The 20159-nt window shown below is 51.9% G+C and overlaps 7 protein-coding genes across 7 annotated transcripts; 4 read left to right on the forward strand and 3 right to left on the reverse strand.

Annotated features, from left to right (window-relative positions):
• Positions 1 to 375: 375 nt before the first annotated feature.
• Positions 376 to 1340, forward strand: GLRG_08248 (uncharacterized protein; the record flags this gene model as incomplete). Its single annotated transcript, XM_008098933.1, has 2 exons — positions 376 to 1029; positions 1101 to 1340. The coding sequence occupies 2 exons, from the start codon at positions 376 to 378 to the stop codon at positions 1338 to 1340; spliced, it is 894 nt and encodes a 297-aa protein (XP_008097124.1).
• Positions 1341 to 2005: 665 nt separating this feature from the next.
• GLRG_08249 (iron/manganese superoxide dismutase domain-containing protein) lies at positions 2006 to 2829 on the reverse strand (the record flags this gene model as incomplete). Its single annotated transcript, XM_008098934.1, has 3 exons — positions 2006 to 2305; positions 2362 to 2627; positions 2697 to 2829. The coding sequence occupies 3 exons, from the start codon at positions 2827 to 2829 to the stop codon at positions 2006 to 2008; spliced, it is 699 nt and encodes a 232-aa protein (XP_008097125.1).
• Positions 2830 to 3404: 575 nt separating this feature from the next.
• GLRG_08250 (uncharacterized protein) lies at positions 3405 to 4051 on the forward strand (the record flags this gene model as incomplete). The annotated part of the gene is made up of 2 exons (XM_008098935.1): positions 3405 to 3446; positions 3542 to 4051. The coding sequence occupies 2 exons, from the start codon at positions 3405 to 3407 to the stop codon at positions 4049 to 4051; spliced, it is 552 nt and encodes a 183-aa protein (XP_008097126.1).
• An 890-nt stretch (positions 4052 to 4941) lies between these two features.
• On the forward strand, positions 4942 to 6233 carry GLRG_08251 (TfdA family Taurine catabolism dioxygenase TauD; the record flags this gene model as incomplete). Its single annotated transcript, XM_008098936.1, has 2 exons — positions 4942 to 5056; positions 5200 to 6233. The coding sequence occupies 2 exons, from the start codon at positions 4942 to 4944 to the stop codon at positions 6231 to 6233; spliced, it is 1149 nt and encodes a 382-aa protein (XP_008097127.1).
• Positions 6234 to 6987: 754 nt separating this feature from the next.
• Positions 6988 to 7534, reverse strand: GLRG_08252 (uncharacterized protein; the record flags this gene model as incomplete). Its single annotated transcript, XM_008098937.1, has 2 exons — positions 6988 to 7130; positions 7189 to 7534. The coding sequence occupies 2 exons, from the start codon at positions 7532 to 7534 to the stop codon at positions 6988 to 6990; spliced, it is 489 nt and encodes a 162-aa protein (XP_008097128.1).
• A 6593-nt stretch (positions 7535 to 14127) lies between these two features.
• Positions 14128 to 15745, forward strand: GLRG_08253 (CFEM domain-containing protein; the record flags this gene model as incomplete). Its single annotated transcript, XM_008098938.1, has 8 exons — positions 14128 to 14226; positions 14281 to 14416; positions 14477 to 14658; positions 14719 to 14755; positions 14810 to 14877; positions 14926 to 15308; positions 15369 to 15436; positions 15495 to 15745. 8 exons carry the CDS (start codon positions 14128 to 14130, stop codon positions 15743 to 15745), a joined length of 1224 nt encoding a protein of 407 aa, XP_008097129.1.
• Positions 15746 to 16629: 884 nt separating this feature from the next.
• GLRG_08254 (proteinase) lies at positions 16630 to 18208 on the reverse strand (the record flags this gene model as incomplete). Its single annotated transcript, XM_008098939.1, has 6 exons — positions 16630 to 17025; positions 17109 to 17186; positions 17280 to 17322; positions 17398 to 17509; positions 17617 to 17812; positions 17942 to 18208. The coding sequence occupies 6 exons, from the start codon at positions 18206 to 18208 to the stop codon at positions 16630 to 16632; spliced, it is 1092 nt and encodes a 363-aa protein (XP_008097130.1).
• Between the last annotated feature and the right edge of the window lie 1951 nt (positions 18209 to 20159).

Here is a 20159-nt window from a genome sequence, read left to right on the forward strand (position 1 = left end):
TTGAGGATGAAGTGACATAGTTACGGAGGGCATATCTCGGCCGACTCTTGGCTTCAAATTTGGGGTCCGTCAAGGTTGTTCTGATAACCAAAAACAGCAGCAAGGAAATTCGGTCAATAATACTGAGAAAGAAAATGCAGTCAGCAGGATCCTTGTACGGCTACCCATATAAGTTAACCGAAGTGGCGTCCGCTTTCTACGCGAGGGACGGTGAAGATGGCCCCTAGATGTACGGGTACATAATCCAGACTTATTGCAGGCTCTGCCTCTAGCCTGCTTGTTCTTAGCTCCGCGACCTCACGGTTGCCGTTGTTTGACTATATCGCGCCTTGAGCCATAGGTCTCCGACACTCAAGGCTAACCTGGTCTTGTACAATGGACCCATCAGCACGGGCTTCGCAGCCAGGCCTAGAAGTGAGGAATACTTACGACACGGACCCCGTTGTTGTCGACAGCCGAACGGGTCACTGGACCGCGCCGTTCCATGACGGCTCCGGACACAGCTACGCGGCCATCTCCGAACCGAGTGGTGCTTTCGTGGGGAACAACAAGGCACCGAACACTGCTGGTGTCAACGGAGCTTACGAAGGTCGCCGCGACGGCTATGGAGAACACGACGGCGTCCATAACGCACAACAACCTGGCCGAGGCAGACGCTTTCCTTGGCTGCTCTTCGGTATCGGCGGTCTGGTCGTCTTGGTTCTTGGAGGAGTTGTCGGCGGCATAGCTGAGTGGAAAGTTATAGCAAACCAAAGCCAGCAGCTAACCGAGAATCTGCCTGGGGCCGTGGGCGATCCCCCATCGACAAGCGCGACTAAGATCATGCAGAACTCCGCGCTGGCTGCCGTCGGATGGCGATTCGGCGCCGACATTACTCTGCAGGTCTTTTTCCAAGGCCCCGACGCCTCAATGCGTCGGTCTCAGTATATGCCGCTATTTCAGAACTGGACTGCGCCCATGGAAGCTGGCGTGGCACCCAAGCCCAACTCTCCTTTTGGCGCGAGCCAGCTATGGACGAAGCCAACCGAGGTGCGTATGCTATAATTTGCGCCCCCCTTCCCAACGGAGAATAGTTCGCTAAAGATTTGGCTGCATAAAAGGCACTGCCGGAAATACCGCAAACTGAAGTCTTTTTCATTGGCTCGCCTGATAATATCCTCGGCGTGAACTGGCGTGAAAGCTTCTCGAGAGGAGGCCTCCCTGATAGCGTCAACGAGGGGAGGTATACACTAAGCAATGCCGGCACACAGATGGCGGCATATTGGCCGTTTACCCTTCTCCAAGCCAGTAACGGAGACGTCATGGAGGTGTTCTACGACTACAAAGCGCCGAAATTCTAAGAGCCAACAGCAGTCGGTATTATAGCCTCCCCCGGTTCGGCGCTCGTGATTCTGCCCGGGGAGGTAATTCACTCCGCTGGCGAGGGGACGGCATCATCGAGCGCAAGAATCGTTTATCGGGACACCGACGGAAGGTTGCATAACTGTGACCGCTCCTCCGGTGGCCAAAAGGTCACATCTTCGGGCCAGTTGCCGGCAACTGTGGATTCAAACTTCACCATGGCCGCATTTGCCGTTGCACGACTCGATTCGGGAAGTGGGGGAACGGGTGCATTGAACACATGGATTTTGTACCAAGACTCCAAGACAGGCAAAATATCGTACGTGTACGAGGACGACACGACGGGCTGGAAAGGGCCGATAACCCGACACACCTCGCTTGTGTGACGGCCAGCTCGGCCAAGGTCCCGCAGGTTCCTCTCGAGGCATCGCACGATCTAAGCCGTTGCTTCTCCCAGGTGAAGCGACAGCTGAAGCACGTCCATTTCAATGGCAGCAAATGTTCGGATATGGGATTCTTGCCGATACCGTGAGATAGTCAAGATTATTTATTTGTATTTGTAACGTGGAGTTTTGAGTGATTCTTTACGATTCGTTTCGCTGTTAAATCAAGTCACCATCATATGTGGGCGTTTACAAGGCTATCGTACATTCTTAATCGTTGCCTATTTTTCAAAGCGCTTGGCAACAGTCTTCCAGTTGACAACGTTCCAAATCGCGTCGAAGTACTCGGCCTTGCGGTTCTGGTACTGCAGGTAGTAGGCGTGCTCCCAAGCGTCGATGCCCAGCAGAGGCTCGAGGTTGCCGGTGACAGGGTCCTGGTTCGCGCGGGTGACAACGCCGAGGGTACCGCTGGTCTTGTTCTTGACGAGCCAGGCCCAGCCACTACCCTGGATGCCGGCCAGGGAGGTGTTGATCTGCTTGCGCAGGGTGTCAAAGGAGCCAAAGTCCTTCTTGATGGCTTGCTATTGAGGACGTCAGATGTGCATTGTCTAATTTTGCGAGGGATAGGTGAACGTACAGCCAGGTTGCCGTCGGGCTCACCGCCGCCATCTCTGCTGGCGGGGGCCAGGTTCTCCCAGAAGAGAGAGTGATTGACGTGACCGCCACCATGGAAGTTGATGAGAGGTGCCTGGGCGGCAGCCTTGGAGAAGTCGCCCTTGGCCTTGGCGTCCTCGACGGTCTCGAGGGCAGTGTTGAGGCCGTTGACGTAGGTCTGGTGGTGCTTGGAGTGGTGAAGCTCCATGATCTGGGCCGAGATGTAGGGCTCGAGCGCGCCGTAATCGTCTGAGCGAGGGGACCATATTAGCGCGACTGTTCCGCATCCAGAGGTTGCTAATCAACGGTGCTACTCACAAGGCATATCGGGCAAAGTGGCCTTGCCGCGAACAAAGCTGGTGCTGGCCATGGTAGCGGCAGCAGGCTTCGCGGCACCAGCTCGGAGAGCTGCGCGGAGGGCAGGGGCGGTTCGGAGGAGAGCGGACGACATTTTCGTGTTCCTATGTCTTGTATGTAAGTATCAATGAAGTCAATTAGAACAGAAACAATTGATTAGCAGGTGCGGGAATGCAGCAGTAGAAGTACCTTGATATCAATGGAAGTTGACTAATGGCGGGTAGTGCAAATCAGGATGATGTCAATTGCGAGAGGTGCGCTTTGCTCACTTGCTCGCTCGGCTATTACGTGAGGGAGCACGGATCTCCAGGAAAGAGCCTCTTCAGCGCCTTCTTTGCTTTTCTGCGAATGAGAGAAGAATGTCGTCATCCACAAAAAGTGGGGAGCTGTTACCTCTAGATTCCGCGCAGCGCCCTCGAATATTCTTGAGAAATCCGCCCCATGCGCACTACACTGCCACAAACCTTCAGCCACATGTGGCTTGTGTGTATGTATGATGCGATACTCCCAGCATGGCGGGGTGACACTCTGGATTTTGGGAATCGCGTGTGCATTCATAGCCAGACGCGTCAAGCTTCCCCGCCCGGAAGATCACCACGCCGCCTTTGTTTCTGCCAACACTATCGACCCAGCAAACAGAACAAGGCGACAGCCTACCTAAAAGTTGCCATGTCTTATTACGACATCGACGCTATCCTGACTGACGCAGAGGTACGACGCAAACTCCCCAGACCAAACATCAGCACGCATCAGCAGCACTTCCTCCAAACGATGGTCCATGAGCAGCCGAGGCTGACAATTCCCAGAAAGTTCCCTGCAAATTCGAACTCGATGTCGCCGACCTCGGATACCTCGACAACAACCCCTCCCATGCTCTTAAGGCAGGAACGCAGATTGCACTGCCGCTCTGGCTCGCTGAGATGCTCGCTCTCGCCAATACGGGTACCGCCGAAGAGTCGAAAGCACCGGTAACGCTGAACTTGCCTGCCGCGCTATCATATCAGGTTGTCCAGGCCCTGAAAGCCGATGCGCGAGCTGTTCCGGTCAGGGACCAGAGCGCCCACTTCTACGGCCTCGGCACGCGCATCTTGGATCTGTTCGACGAGCGAGAGCTCAGCGACGTGATGCGAAAGACCTTTGTGATGCGAGCAACAGAAATCGCGTTGCATGCAAGGAAAGGCGCCGATGACGGCATCGGCGCTTCCAACGAGGATTTTCTCCGTGGCCTGGACGAGTGGGAACGCGCTCTCTTTCGCAAGGCACACGACGGTACCAAAGCTTCCAAGGAGTGGATGGACAAGGTCAAGAAACACTGAAGGACACAGTTCTTCTCGGTACGAGATCCATGGCACAAATCAATCTGAGGATGCCAAGTCGCCACAGGTCCAATACTGGCTGCTCGTTGCTGGCACCGATGAACCCAAATGAGCGAGTCTACCGCACTGACCCAGCCCAACATGAAGCTGCGAGCACAGTTGCAGTATGCTATTACCACGGCAGCACAGAGCAATGGTGCCTAAGACTTCCCACACCCTCGGAGCCGCGATGTGGACGGGCCGGCTTAACAGCGGCGACCGAGTCGTTCCGGAGCGGCCCATTCGGGAAGACGATCCGGTCGTATATACGATTACCCCCGCTATATTGCCTACATTGAGAACACACGCCACTTCAGGAGTAAATGCTAGTGCTTCTGAACAACGGCCCGTGACAGGCCAAGGGCGAGGCGGACACTGGTAAGATGGGTGGCGAGAATCAAATCGCGGTTCGGTCTTACAACGGTAAGGCCGAAATAACCCGTTTCAGCAACTAGAACGGAAAGACGAAAGCTGGGGCCATTGCCTGGCCGCTCATAGATAGCCGTCAGCGAAATTTTCATCTCTTATCGCGCCCATTCTTCATAGTTTGTGTGAGCCATATGCACGTGTCATCATTTCACTTTCAATACCTTATCATAGCCCTCTATAATGACCGGGTCTGAGAGCGGGGCAATTCTAGGAGCCGGGCGCAGGTTATTATCGGCGGCTTCCGGCCGTCCACAATGGCCACCACTCTTATCTTACAACATTTATATATAAAGGAAGCCCAAAGTTTCATCTTCTCATCTTTGCACTAGAAATTAGTTGCAAGTCGGCTATACTTGAAACCTCGCCACGAGAATCTCCTTTGAGACAACTTGAACGCCTTCTCTCAACAATACGCCCACAACATGGCCATCCATCAGACCCCTTCTCGGGCAACCGTCCAGCCCATTGTCCCACCTAAGGACTCGGCTATCGACTTCGGGGCTGTTGTCACAAATGTTGACATTGAGAAACTCACCGGTAAGACTACATGAAAACGGAGAACATGATGAAAGCAATGATTTTGCACAATTAGTGGGAGACTACCCGTAGAATCGGTAACCTCCTTTGGTAAGCTTCAGTCTCAAGACTCACATGTCCAGCCAGTAGCTGACGGTTTGCAGACGCCGATTTCGACGTGATCCGTGATTCCCTCTTCAGGCACCAAGTCGTCGTCATCAAGAACCAAGGTCATGCCTCCCCCAAAGCCCAGTTTGAGATCACGCAAAGATTCGACCCCGAGGCCGGTGCCTCGTACGGGCACGGCAAGACCCTTGACGCGAAGCGTTCCATTCTGCATCCTGACCTGAAGACTATTCCCCATCAGCCGCAGGTACAAGTCATTGGCAACGGCTTCGTTGAGGAATACGAGGGCCTGAAGAACATACAACTCAGGCACCCTCACCACCGGACGTTCCATGCCACCACAATCCCGGCCGAGGACGACTTGGACTTCACCCGCTTCTATCGCTGGCACATTGACGCCGCGCTCTACGGTCTCGCGCCGCCCGTCGCCACTACTCTCCTCGCCGTTCGCGTCCCCGGTGGTCGCAAACAGACGCTCCGCTACGACGACGGCACGGGCGAGGAGATGAGCGTGCCGCTGGGCACCACCGCCTTCGTCTCCGGTTATGCCATGTACGACCAGCTCTCCCCCGAGGACCAGGACTTTGTCCGCACGACAAAGGTCGAGTACGCCCCGCATCCCTACGTCTGGATGAGCAGCGCAAAGTCCCGCTCCGACGGCCTCGGGCTGGTGTCAGAGGGCAAGGAGGTCCCGCTCACCGATCTGCCGCCTATTGAGGAGGAAAAGATCCAGGTCTTGCCCATGTGCTGGCGGAACCCCGTCACGGGCCGGCTGGCGTTGCAGGTCCACCCCTCGGCCGTGCGGAGGCTGCACTTGGCCGACGGGACCATAATGGAGGATCTGGCCCAGGTTCGGGAGACTGTGCACCGGCTGCAGCGCCCGGGGATCTCGCCCAAATACGTGTACCCGCATGACTGGGAGGAGGGCGACTTTGTTATCTTTCACAACCGCGGGGTAATCCATTCTGTCGTTGGTGCGTTTGCGGAAAGCGAGGTCCGGTTGTTCCGGCAGTGTAATATCGCTGCAAGCCGGCTTCCTGACGGCCCCGTCGAGGTCGCAGCAGCTGTGTAACCGACCTTGCCGTTCGTGTTGCCTGGTTGCGGACTGCTGTTTCCATAGCACCATCTCATGATACCTTCGTGATAGTTAGTCTTCTACCGGGTTCTGCCCAAATCTAAAACAGCCAAATCATATCATCTAGATGCCACCGAGATAACCGATAAGGTTCGCTGTTAGTCGCGTGATGAACCTAGCCATCCAGGTTCGGTACTTCATGTACCCCAAGTCACATCGCGCCGGCGTGTCACACACTTCTGACTCACGGGCGTGTCTTCCCGGCGGCGATCCCAATATGTATCGCCACATGCACGTCGTGTCACAGTCGTAAGCACCCCATGACGATCCCCGTTCAATATCCGGGATCGGAGCCGGGGATTTACGCCTGATGCCGAGATCACCAGCACCCCGCACCGAGCCAACTTGGCCATCGAGTGAAATGGGCTCGTCTGGTCTGACAGCGTCGTGCCTCAGGGGCTCACCGCATGATCGTAGGTGAGCACTACTTGCGATATGATGATGTTTTTTTTTCTTGAAGATTAATGTTGACCATTGTGCGAAATTAATAAGTATGCTATTGAGATAATGAGAGTGTACTCCGTCAATCCCGCGTGGCCGCTAATCAATCAACGGCGGGACGCCAACGCCAAATCAAAAGAACCAAAAACTTTTGTTGTTCCGCACGAAAAGGGGTATCATTCTAACCAGAGCCATGGGGGCCCTTCGCATCGCTGGAAATGACAAAGAACAAATCGCCAACGCCACGACCCTAGCCGTGCTTCCAGAACTTCCACTTTTGCGACTTCTGACAGGTGTCAAAGTCTGTAACGAGGAACTTGCTGAGCTTCTTCCAGCCCTCCTCGGGGAGAGACTCGATGGAGTCGTTGAGCATGTCCATGCAGTACTTGGTGGCTGTTGTTATGTCAGTTCATGTGCGAAGTCTCAGGCGACGGATGGTGAAGCTACTTACGCATCATGCCCATAGCATCCTCGCTGTCGGCAGCAATCTCCATGCGCGTCGAGTTGTAGCAGTGGTATTTTTGTTGCAGTTCCAGCATGCATTCCCAGAGGGCTTCGAGCTTGGCGTCCTCTGCAGAGGAGCGGCGGCCGGTGAGGGACGGCCGGGAGCTGGTGGGCTGCTCCATCCCCACGGCGGTCGACGACGGGACATACTCGGTCATGGTAACTGAGGCGTCGGCCTTTTCGTCGGAGGCGCAGGGGCGGATGACGATGTCGTCGTCGCTGTCGCTCTCGGGCCACGAGCAGCCAGAGCTGCTTCGCTTGGAAAACTGGGTCCGTTGTTGTCGGCCGAACATGTTGGGCAAAGTTTTGTGTGATGGGATGAACGCAGTAGCTAGTAGAGGCAGCGTGTCTGAGGGTGTGTGTGTGTGAAGTGAAGTAAGTGCTGGTGTGTATCGGTATTTGTATGCGTAAGTGAAGGTGCGTGTAAGTACGTGTCTGTGCTTATTGTTGACGTGAGGCGTCGATGGGTGCCCGATGTAAACGGATGAGAGGGCGATGGCAACCGTTCAGATGAAATAGCCAAGTGCCGTGCCAGGAAGTAGGGATCCGTGAAATATGACGAAGCGAACAAGTTTCCAGGGGGGATCATAAGCCCACTATATAAGCCACGGGTGCCGGAGCCCTATGTAGCGATCACGAATCCAAGGCTCAGATCGTTCGAGACGAGGCGCCCTAAAAATCTGAAAGGCGACGGCGATCAGACCCGCGGCGGCGCCCAACGGAACCAGGCCGATCCTTACTCATACCAATGCCTGGGGCGCTCTGCCAGCCCAGTCAAGCCAGTCAGAGACTTTTTTCCAGTCCATTTGGCATAGCAAATGGGATAGCATGGATGTGCATGGATGGGACGTGTGTTTGTGTGTGTGGCACCTGGCACCCCTCCTGGGACTGCTTCAGGGTCGTGTACAGGAGGCCATTTGCCCGTAGCCGCATGCTGTTTGAGACTAACATGCGTGAATAGGAGTAGCAGTAGTACCTGTACATTTTGATGTAATCCAACCTGGAACGAGTAATGAGGATGGGGCCGGGAGGGCTGCGCTGAGAGCTCCGTCTGGCCCGGGCAGCGTCCGGAACTGGGACTGGGCATTGAATGGGTCCATCCAAGCAATTTTTTCCCTTTCCCTCAAAACTGCCTCTCTCCCTTGCTTGTCCTGGAACCTTGGACGAACCATTTGGCTTTTTCCAGGGGAAATCGACGGGAACATTATGAAGAAAGGGAAGAAAAGGGCCGAACCACGTAACGCGAACAGTACCCGGCTCCCCTCCGCGACGGAAAATAACTGGAGCTAGGTACGACGCACGAGTTTTCGTTTGTGACGTCGGTCGGTTTGGTCCCTGAAATCAACTACATAGTAGGTAAACAAGAGGAAGGGGGGGAGGGGGGGGTATGTGGAAATTTTCCGAGCATGGCAAGTCAACAAATTTCCTCAAAGAACATACTAAAATCGGGTTTCGCGTTTGTTGGCACCGTACGAACACCATCTCGGTTTAGTCGGTGTACATCTTACATCCTACGTGTGTGCCGACGCGTGTGCGTGTGTGTTGTGCACGCTCGCCCGACCGAGACTTCCATTACAGCCTTTTGTTGTCATGCGAATGAGGTCCCTGATGCCCCCCTTGCATTTGGCATCTAGACTCTGTCGATAGATTGACCACGGGATGTACGTGAGAAGAGGAGGGGAGGGGGCACTGCAAGAGAGGTAGACCACAGCTGCTGCTCCTCGCTTCCCCAGTCTTGTCATGATGTTATGGCGGTGTCAGCTTCGCAGTTCGTAAGTGGACGAAAACGGCCAGCCGACGTGGACAAGCGTGGCTGCGTTGGTCATCGTCCGGCGATGCAGGGCCGCAGTAACAGCGCAGACTGACGGATGTCATCTGCCGGGTGAGTAAAGGGGTACCGACAACGTTCATGATTGGCACGGTATGGTACTGTCGTTACCGCCGCATGAAAGCCTGGGTTCGGTACCGTTGAAACCTTGGACTGTTTGCGTTGTGGGTTTGTCAACAACGGCGAGCGATGAGGGGGCGGCTTGTTTCTCCCCAGCGACCATCGAGTGAGTGCGTGATGTGTTGATGCAATACCACGCTGATGTGAAGCGATAAGGGCCATATATGTGGCCATTTACGGGCCTGGATTCGCCCAGGGCAATGGTACGATGGTTATGACCTGCGGTGAAGGGGGTTCACCGGTCGTTAAGGCAGTCTTTCTGTCTCAGACTTTGAGACATTCGCCCAACCCCTGGTACTCGCACGATTGGATCAAATGACGGTGACGGTGCGGGTAGGGCGCGGGGAGTTTGGGTGTGAGAGACATGTCAGATGAGTCCTGGATGGGGGCGCCCACCCCCTCCTAACGCCTGAAGCTTCAACCTTGAGCAACCTTCTTCGAGGCTTAGAACACTCAATGCACAGACAGGCCACCCACCGCGGTCCTCATTTACCGGGAGGCGGGCCTCGCCTCGAAGACTCCCGTCTATTCCCGTAAATAGGGGCCGCTACAAGGCTGCGGTTGCAGGGGCCGATTCCGCACCGAATTTTATGATCTGCGCCCGACTTTCGGTGGAGTACCTACGCAGGTTGGCCGAGCTTGTGGGGGTGAAAGGGGGGGAGATTGATGATGAGTCTGCCACGGAAACCGGCAACACTAGTCGTTAATGAGACCATTCTAAGCTTTGCACTACACAGGTCCTCTTACGCTACCGGAATTAGATATATGAGCTACCTTACGATACAGTGATTATGGCCTGCTGCATGGCGCCATGGATACCTCATCAGCTGGACATTTCGGACGCCGTCCAAAGTATGGCCGGACGATCCTGCTAACGAAGTCAAAAAGCTCACGACCTGACGACATTCAAACCCTCCGAAGCCCTCCGGTCAAAGCTTGTGCCAACGTCCAAGTAAGATCGACTTCATGATGGCCTTATCGGGAGTACGAAGCTGATTGCTGTTATCAATCAGGTGGCCAATCCATGCGTCATACGGACACATTGTTGTCTATTCTTATTTCACATCTGGTTTTGCTCCCTCTTCACATGCCCGCAGCCATAAACTCATGCTTGGCAGCCCTTGGCCTGCTTTCCTACTTCCCTGCTGACTTCGCGAAGCCACACATGATTATCGTCGCCAAGTGCCCAGGTTATTGCGCCATCCATTGCAACTGTTTGCGCGTCTCTGAGCCACCTGCTGGAATTGATCCACGATATGCGGTCCTTGTCCAATCCCTTGTGCCCATTGACCAGTGTCGTAATGTGATAGGGATTTGCATGTTTACTGTATGAGGCAGTAACTTTGGTCGGGCTCTACCTGTGCCCCACTTAGTATGTGGCCGGAGCGTGCGCTGAACTTGGATCGTCGCAACTATCGAAAACAGCGTGCCAATGCAGGTGAGGTTGGAACCCGAATAATCAACGTTATAGTTGACAACTAGGCAGTTGCTGATACTGAGGTCCACACACATCTGCGGCGTAGCACTAGAGCATCGCGCCCCTCTTGAATCGAGCCAGCGTAGTTGCAGACTATTGATTGCTATTACCCTACCCGTGCTTAATGCCTCTAGACGTTTTTCTCTCTGTTTCGTTCGTGTCACCATCTAGTCCGGCAAATGGATTCACGAAGCCATACTTTACTGTCATCATGACTGCATATGGAGTCGATCTCGGTCACCGAAAAAGCGTGTGTAGTTATGTTGTGTTAGGAAACATTGAGGTACGTATCTCCCCTCTACGAAATCGCACAGGAACAATAGTAGTCCAAGACACAGTCGGGAAAACACAGTACGAGTATCACGCCCGATACTCAAACACAATATGAAGTTGCGTCGGGAAACACCACTCGTCATCAACTCCATCTGTCATTTCAAGGATCACGGCCCAGAATTAGAAATGTGTGAAAGTGGATCATGTTGCTTTGCCCTCGGCAAAGTCGCAATCGAATCGTACGGGTCCGGATTTCCTCACAAACGTTTCAAATAACCAATACACTAGCCAGGCCCATTCTGCAGCGGAATTGCGCGAGCTTTCAAGACTCCTGTCCAATGGATGCTTGGAGGCGAATGAGTATTCAGACTAGACATTATTGCACCTCCGCATCACTCTGCTTATGATTCGTGTCCGGTTCCCACGGACGACTCTGGCTTGGCTGAAAATAGGACTTTTGAAGGAATAAGGTTGAAATGGCTCGTATCAATGTTTGGGGTGTTTTGACTATCCCTGTTAATTTGGGCCAGATGTTTTGAAGCGGTGTGCCCGGCTCAACTCGTCTCGCCTGGGTTGAAACGATCAATCTCGCATGCTCATATTGCCAAGCTCAAATGATAGACTCATAAATTAACTAGGCTACGGGTTCTTGTACAACATTTGTCCAAGTTTTCTTGTATTTGATAACCTTGTAACACCATGAACCCGGGCTTGCACAGCTAACGCCTCCGGAGGTCTTGCATCTCCCCAGTCGATCCTCATCTGACCGATAATTACCAATCACTGTTATCGGCGAGACCCAAGCCACAGTATCTGTACCTGTATGACACGGGATAGAGCCATGAACGAATGGTCATCATATTCATTTCTCAGACCCTACCATTTCTGCTAAATCAATACTATGGCCACCAAAAGCAAGGTCGATAGTGTTGATAGCTCTAGCCTTTCACTGTGTAGGGGTATCAACTGGAAGAGGATACTATCCCTAAAAAGCGGTATGTAATTGGGAAATTTTCATCTTCTAGACCAAACTATCGTTGATAGCTAATGTCGTGATAGTACTTAGTTCACAGTTGTCAAAATACAATTGGAGTGCCAACCTTGCATCACAGGTGATATTTGATCGATGAAAACTCCGGCTGGTTTAGTCGATGAAGCTGGACTTGAGTTAAGGTAGAAGGTATGGTGCCTTTTCCCCTTGAGTTGTGTTCCAGGCACAGCCCAATTTCGTGGGTGCCACACACTCTATGAACCAAATGCGGTTGAACCCTAGGTATCAAGGTCATGATTTATGTTATACCCATTTCAGGGACACTGCGGTCTTCCACTTGAGCCATAGGGACAGCACAATATGCGAGAAAGCAGTCAAATCAGCGTCATCGTGAAGGAAGAAGTCATTCAATTAGGCCGAAGGAACTCATTGAATGCTCGGGCTTGGAGACGAAGGAGGTTAGGGAACTCTTGTCATCACGTACTGAATGAACACGACGGAGGTGAATTGGTTTAGGAAGCAAGCAGTGAAGAGTTGCAGTAGCAGAAGCGTACCCAATTCACTGTGCTTCTCTCAACCAGGTGATGACCCCCCAATTCCAGTTGTGTTATTCACACCTCACCATAGAAATGTATATAACCTCGAAACACGTCGCTGTAGGAGCACCACTCTTCAAACTCAAACATCTGCACACAACAAAACGTCTTACAACACAATCAGAATATCCAAGGCTGACGAAAACCCGCACTACACACGCATAAGAAACAGCATTGAACATTACTCCAGCTACCATCACGACAAGGAGCTACATCCGCCAATATGTGTACCACACCATACACCCCCTTACGGTGCCTCAAGTGCAACCGCAATTACAAGAACCGTAAGGGCAGGAGACAGAAATGCGAGGCCAAGCGCGCCGGCCGAGCGTGCTCGGGAACTCACTCTGTGAGATTACCCTCAACAAAAAGAGGGTATTGCAGTGGCTGTGCCGACTCCTCCAACAGTGAGACGGACTCTTGGCCTGACTCGGAGTAGTCGACCTTGCCTGGAATGCACTCATCCAGTGGTGTGGAAATGTCAAAAGTATAGAGCACACAGCTCTATACAAGTGCTAGAGCAGTGGAAATGGACATGGTTATAGCCACTAGTTTGCATCCTTTACGCCAATGATTTCTAAATAATACCAGTTAACATTTAAAAAAAAAAAAAAAGTTCACGCCTACATCATGACTAATATGAGAAGGAAGGACATTTGACGACGCCTACGACCAGGTCGCCAGGAATGTATATAAGCAGTCACAATGGGCTGTTGCAAAAGCTGCGCCGTTATTGTGGCCACAGCCAACGCCTGATATACATCGTGATAAATAGACGTAACAACGCCCCCGTATTCAGTTTCTTTCGTGTGCTATTCTAACCCTATCCATTATTGAGCCTCCTTTAAACCCAAAGCGGGCATGGCTTGCCTATGGCTGTTGGCTTCACTTCCTGGTTTCTTCTTCCCCCTCACCCCCTTCCATCGTACTGATTTTCTTTGTTTACTACCCATCATTCTGTTAGTATTATTTCAACCTGGAACAGTCACCCCAACTGCGGTTTAATAGAGTAGATGGTAAATTAAAAGGTGAAGTATCAGCCAGTAGACACCTTGACAGGATCTTGCATAGCTTACTGATTTCAATGTGATGGGCTTTGATTTGTTTGAGGAGCAGTGATGCACTTTATAATTCAGCCATTTCTTTGGACAGAATATCTACCATACCTTAGCTCTTTCGTGCTTTTAATATTCAACAGTTCTCATGGGGTCTGAAGGACTAAAGTGGCTCGACGCAGAACTTAAAGGCCCGATATTGCTTTCTTACAACCCACTTCGTACATCACGGCCTCATAGGGCCGAGTGCCACGCACACGCCCATGTCCGCAAACGACCAACGAACGCACCGCTTGCGGTGAAACCATATGTCAATGAATGGCGCTGATTAGGTGGCGTTAGCTGGACCTATATAGACCCTTTGATAGCTGCTCTGTAGGAAAATCAAACGTGCCCATGGGGTGTATTTATATTATTCCAGGACTCCGAATCTGCCACTCACCCACTTTGCAGGGTGTCTAACAAAAGTGGTCTGGCTCCGGCATCCTTCGTATAAACAATAAATCTTTGGGCACGAGCAGGCTATCGCTAGTCACTTCTTCTACCATGGCGACTGTTCGATTTGTAACATTATCCGTATTCTTCTTTCGGGTCTATATGGTCGCCGCTGCAGAGTTACCACAACCGGAAATCCCAAGCTGTGCGGTAAGGAAGTTCTAATCCTTTGGCAGAACAAAACTGTGTTAATGCTTTCTATAGAGCAGTTGTGCCTCTCACGAAATCGCTTATTCCAACTGTTCTGTTACAGACCAAGGCTGCCTATGTCATGACACTGCTTTTGCAACCAAAGTACAGGCATGTATTCTACAAAACTGCACGGTAAAGGAAGCGCTAGGTAAATATTACTGCATCTTCGTTCGGTTCAACGAGATGGGAAGGCTTATCCAGAATTCAGTTGCTCGAAATCAATCATCGACAGCCTGCCACGTGCCCATAACCGAGCTGAGCCATGTACATCGGTGGTTCCCTGGGGTTCTTTTTGCTCTCCCAACGTTTTTAATGATGGGGCGGTTAGCAAACAAGTGGTTAGGTATCTCGCCCTGGGGCTGGGACGATTCAAGCATTGTCGCCGCCTATGTATGTATTCAACTACACCTGCTTCGGTCGTTAGTGAATTATCCACTAATTCTTTACCAGCTTATCCTCGCAGCTTTCCTGCCAGCATCTGTTTTTAGTATTTCCCCTTGTTGGCGTACTTCGGTTCTGTCTCATTCTGATTCTTTTGCAGATCTAAGAGCAGGCGCAGGCAGAGACATTTGGACGCTTGCCCCGGATCAGATTACACACCTACTCCTGGTAATAATGTAAATCCCGCAAGGCTTTCTATACGCTAACACTAGCCAGATTGTGTATATCTTCGGATTGCTATATTTCTTCGGCCTCGCTCTTATCAAGATTTCCATCATTTTCTTGTACTTCCGGATTTTCCCTGATGGGAAATTTCGAAAAGTGCTGTGGGCCACGCAGGTGGTCAACTTGCTTTTGTTGATTTCATTCACAGCCGGTCAACTTGCTCTTTGCCAACCCTTCAATTTTGCTTGGGTAGGCTGGACCAAAGAGATTCCAGGCAAATGCTTCGATAGAAATAAGTTCATCATCTCTCACGGCGCTATCAACGTTGCTTTGGATTTGTGGATGCTCGCGTTACCTTTGACACAACTTTATGGGCTGCGTATGCAGCGCAGGAAAAAGCTAGGCGTGATGTTCATGTTCAGTCTCGGTGTATTGTGGGTATAGTGCGGACTTTTTTCACTGGTCATCAAGAGATCTTTATTGACTATTTGCAGTCTTACGGCAGTCAGTGCATACCGGATCAAAGCGGTACTGGACTTTGCAACATCTCTCAATTTTCCTGGTTGGTTTCCATCAACACTCCACAAACTTTTAGACGGTACTTCTAACCATCTCGTTAGTCGATGCTATTGAGACCGCATTGTGGTCCCATATTGAACTCTGCACAGGTGTGGTTGTGGCCTGCCTACCAAGCACGCGACAACTCTGGAAGAGGGCGTTCCCCAACATCGTCAGACGTACTCCGAAGGCCATACCTGACGAATCACCGGGGGCTTCTCGATCCTGTGAGCCAAAAGCCAAAGGCAAAGTCGAAATTATGACTTTCCAAAACAACATTAGGCGTAACTCATACACTGAGAGACTAGGATAATATGATGATCAATGCCGAGAGAGAACTTGTAACATATCTATGCTAGGTGCATCCGAAAATGTATGCCAAATGTTCGCAGCTTTTGATGGCTTTCAAAATCTTAGGTGAACAGCAGTGATAGAGTCCGTATGTTCATCATATAAGCATTAGAATAGTGTACTAGTTTAATAGCCCTAAATGGCTTGCGAGGCTGCCAATATAAGAATATGGTCAGGGCGATAACTAAACTTTTTGTTATTTTCCATCCTATGCTAGATGCACGGATTATTGTTTTATTGGACAATAATTTGACCACGCTTACTACGGAATTTTTCGATACAGATCATGATATTCCAGGTGCTTGACGCATAGTAACTGTAGTGCAAGTGGGATTTAAAGGCGTTAAGATTCCTGTTTATACTGAAGCCATATTCTGAGCATTTAGAATAGAAAAGTCACCTATTATATCAGAGCCTTAATATTTCTCTTATCACGACTGCTTAGTGATGTCTTTTGCATGTAGGAGTTTTGCAGCGCAGGGCCCAACGGCTACATCTTTTGAGCCAATGTTGAATCTAGCCCAAGTCAGTTCTATTATCTCGGACAAATGAATCCCAATCTATTCGTGACATAGTCAATATATAAGTGAGAGAGATCTTAATGTACGTGCGCATCAATCGCCAACCAGTATCGCACAACGTGGATGGCCGCCCACCTAGACAACAACCCGTCTCTGCGTTTCACATTCCAGAAACAGACCCAAGCAAAATCGGCCGGTCCAGCTCGCACAAACTCCCAGCCTTGGGAAGCGTCCCGTTGACATAGTAGGCCTCAACTGCCAAGTTCGCACAAGCTGACATCCCGGTCGAAGCATGCTATTTCTCGTCAGTTCGCTACCCGTGTACTCAATCTTGGACAGACGGGCCGGAGGAACCCACACCATAGCCGTTCGTCTGGAGGACAATGCTACCCTCGAACCCGGCGCTGGCGTTCTGCGCCGAGGCCAGCGGCGTGAACGCTGTGTTTTCGATGAACAGGATGGGATGCCTTGTCTTGGAGCGGAAGTCGCCAGTGTACTGCCCCTTGGCGGGGAACCGCCACTGCGCGCACACCATATCTGTCGCCGTCTGTATGTCGCCAAAGACCCTACTGGTTCTGAACTGCCGCTCTACAATGGGCAGGAACGCGTCCAGCGTCTCCATGCGAACGATCTTGTCGCCGCACCGGATGCTCATCTGCGCGTCGGGAGTAGCGCCGATGGAGGCGTAAGTCGCGGCCAGCTTGTTCCAATTTTGCGTGAACTGTTCAGGTCCCGGGATATGAGGGCATCGAAGCCAATATCCAGGAGGGACCAGAGATTTGGGCTATAGAGGGCCGCCATGACGCCAGTTTTGACGTAGCCGTAGCCGATAAGAGTGCCGTTGAAGGGGATGGGGCGGTCATTAAGATCGTCAATGAGGGTCTAGATTGTGTCCTCAAGCTGGGCTGCTGTCTGATTCGGATAGCGCTGGGCAAGCGGGTAAACGGATGGCTTCGCGACGCAGGATTGAAATACGGCGCTGAAGGTCTTGTCCGAGTCGGTCCACTGCTCGTAGTCGCTATTCAAGATCCACAGTGTAAGCTTTTCGTAAGACTCAAAGGAGGACTTATAGGGGTGGAAGACAGGACTTCACTAGCCTCGGTAGTATTCGTGAGGGTTGAGGTTCCCGTCGAGCACCATTCTGTCGATTCTTCCGGGAAACATTGCCGCGGCCGTTTGCCCCAAAAGGGTTCCATACAAACCGCCTGTAAAATCAAGTCAGCGTTGGATTCCAGTGATGAAGCACGCGGTCGGATGAAGCATTTCACTTATCCCAGTACCTCAACAGACCATCTTCTCCAAGAGCATCAACGATCTTCATCATGTCCCTCGAAAGCGCTGCCGACAAGCCCGCCAATCTCTTCGTTGCGCTTGTAGCACTTGTCCGCAAAGAGCTTGGCTGTAGCCCATAACCTGGCGAGGGTGTTGTCGGACGACTTTGCCCGGAAATTGGAGGCGCCCAAAGTGCTCCACACTTTGGGGCTCTTCATGAAAAAGGAGAGCTTTTCCTGCTCATCTTCGAAGCATGAGAAGGGCAGCGTGTTTCCAGTACCACTATATCCAGGACGTGAGTGTCAGACTTTATCAATCATCTCGCCATGGATAAAGCCACTCCCGTCTCAGAGATGACATCTTACCGAGGGTCCGCCAAAGTTGAACAAGATGCTGCCCCTTGAGGGTTGGCCAAGGGCGCGGACCCGGAGAAGCTGTTGCTGGAGCGTCTTGTTTAACTCTAGTTCGGTGTAGTCTAGCGGGACTGTCAAGTTTGCACATTGGATCGGCTCAGTGCTATTGAACTCGGAACAAGGAAGCCAGTTGATTTGACCAGGGCCCGGACTGGCGTCCGGCAAGACTGCATGAGCCAGTAGCAGACTGGTGCGTAAAGAATTTGAGAGAAGTGTCATTTCGTTGATTGACAGAGGAATTAGCACGGAACTATGAGAGCTTGTGAGGTCAAGTTTGCCGTGATGGAAAGAGGGGATAATGTATACAAGCAACGAAGTGATGATTAGGGTGAGAATCACAGATATCTAACTACGACTAAATCTGCGATTTATATGTCGTTTAACTACCCTTGTGCTGATGAAGACTAAGCTATCTCTCTTCTGCTGTTACATTACTTAGCGTTATACCAGCCTCCGCCATGGCATTGGTCCCAAACGAGCTGTGTAGCTTGAACTGATGACGAAATCGGAGAGCTGCTACTATCCTAATAGCTGCATGAGGCGATGATCGGCATATAGCTGTGCTGACTTGCCAAGTCGCACTATGACCTTCGATTGCGCGTGAAGGATTGAGGAACCTTCAACTACCTAATCGCTAATCGGGCAAGACGGCGAACTGTCAGCATTGCACGGGGCGGAGCAGGGCGGGTCGGCTGAGCTATCGATGCCTCCTCCGAGAACTGTCAGGGCCCGTGTATGGACACCGTTTGATGCCAGTCCACGCCTCAGCCATATCCTCCCAGTTGAATTATGGACGCATGGTCTTGGGGCGTTTAAGAGTGGTGGTTAGGTTCAACTACGGATGCACTGGCAACAGTGGTTTGTGTGGTATAGCTGAAGCTTTGCCCCAACGGGCTTTTTGACAGAGGACTGGTACTAGTGACATCAATTCCATGACAAGATGTACCATTCTCGCATGGGGATAAACTTCCCGTCTCTCAGCCAGTCGCCGTTGAATATCCGCATCGGCAGTGAAGCATCCGTCACCTGAGCATCAGTCTTTGTCAAACTTGGAATGATCACTCTGGGCGTCAGTCGTCAAGTGAACGTCGCCTCCGGAGCAGCGCCGAGGAGTTCGGCATTGACTACCAAACCTACACACACATGCAGGCCGGTATTTAGTCGAGTTCAAACTTTTTCGCCGATGCCGGGACAAAGTATTGAAAAGGTGGAGGCAGAGTCAAGACCACGCCCCTAACCCCAAGTCACGCCCTTCCCCGGCACCCGCTGGCGGCCGTACCCGAACCATAGTACGCTTGTCCTCCCGCGCGAGAAGAGTCGGGGTCACTAGCGCAAATGCATGTGCAGCGCGCGCATGCAACGCTGCTCTCCAGACGTCCCCAAGGGGGAAATAGGTGCTGCTGCAGCCCTAGACAGCACCAGGGCGGAGTGCACTATTCTTTTTGAGGGTGACTGGACCTGCAGACATCCTTCAACGCAACCCGATCTGTTGGATTTTCTTACATGTGCCTCAACAGTTTGAGGGCGGGAGCAACATGTTATCTGCTCAGCATGGCGCGTTGACGCGTGTGTGTCGGGGCAATGCATCACATAGCAAAAGGTCTCTCGAAAAACACCAGTGGCATGATTTAACATGTTTGTATTCATTCTCGTGGACTCCGTGTTTCTCGCCGAGATCGCAGCTCCTCACCGCCACTCAGCTCGAAATGAAGCTCCACTGCACATAGCCTTTGTTGCCTCGCAACCATCACCCTGCTAACCTGTAGCCACGCTGTCCCGCAAGAGGGCTCAAGACGTGAAATGCCTCCACTGCACAACCCCGGAGTGAGATACGGTAATCCACTCATACAAAACAGACAAGCCAGCTCTCGACGTGACAGCCAAAGAGTGTTCTGGCAATGATGCTCCCTAAGCCATCTAGATGCAAACCGTAACCCTATCGCAGGCCCGTTGCGATCGATGCAATAACAATTAAACGAAAGGTGGTGCCGGCGGAACGCGTGTTCCTGCTTCGGCTTCCGTTATACCCATGCTGGGCATTGTCCTCTGTGGACATTGCCGTTATACTAGTAGTGATCCGGCCCATAACATGCAACGCTGGAGAAAAGAAAAACGCCGGTGTACCCAATGCCACGCGGAAGACGGGTATTCCAAGAGGCCGAGTATAGTA

This window comes from Colletotrichum graminicola (genome assembly GCF_000149035.1).
Source record: "Colletotrichum graminicola M1.001 genomic scaffold supercont1.37, whole genome shotgun sequence".
Taxonomy (NCBI): domain Eukaryota; kingdom Fungi; phylum Ascomycota; class Sordariomycetes; order Glomerellales; family Glomerellaceae; genus Colletotrichum; species Colletotrichum graminicola.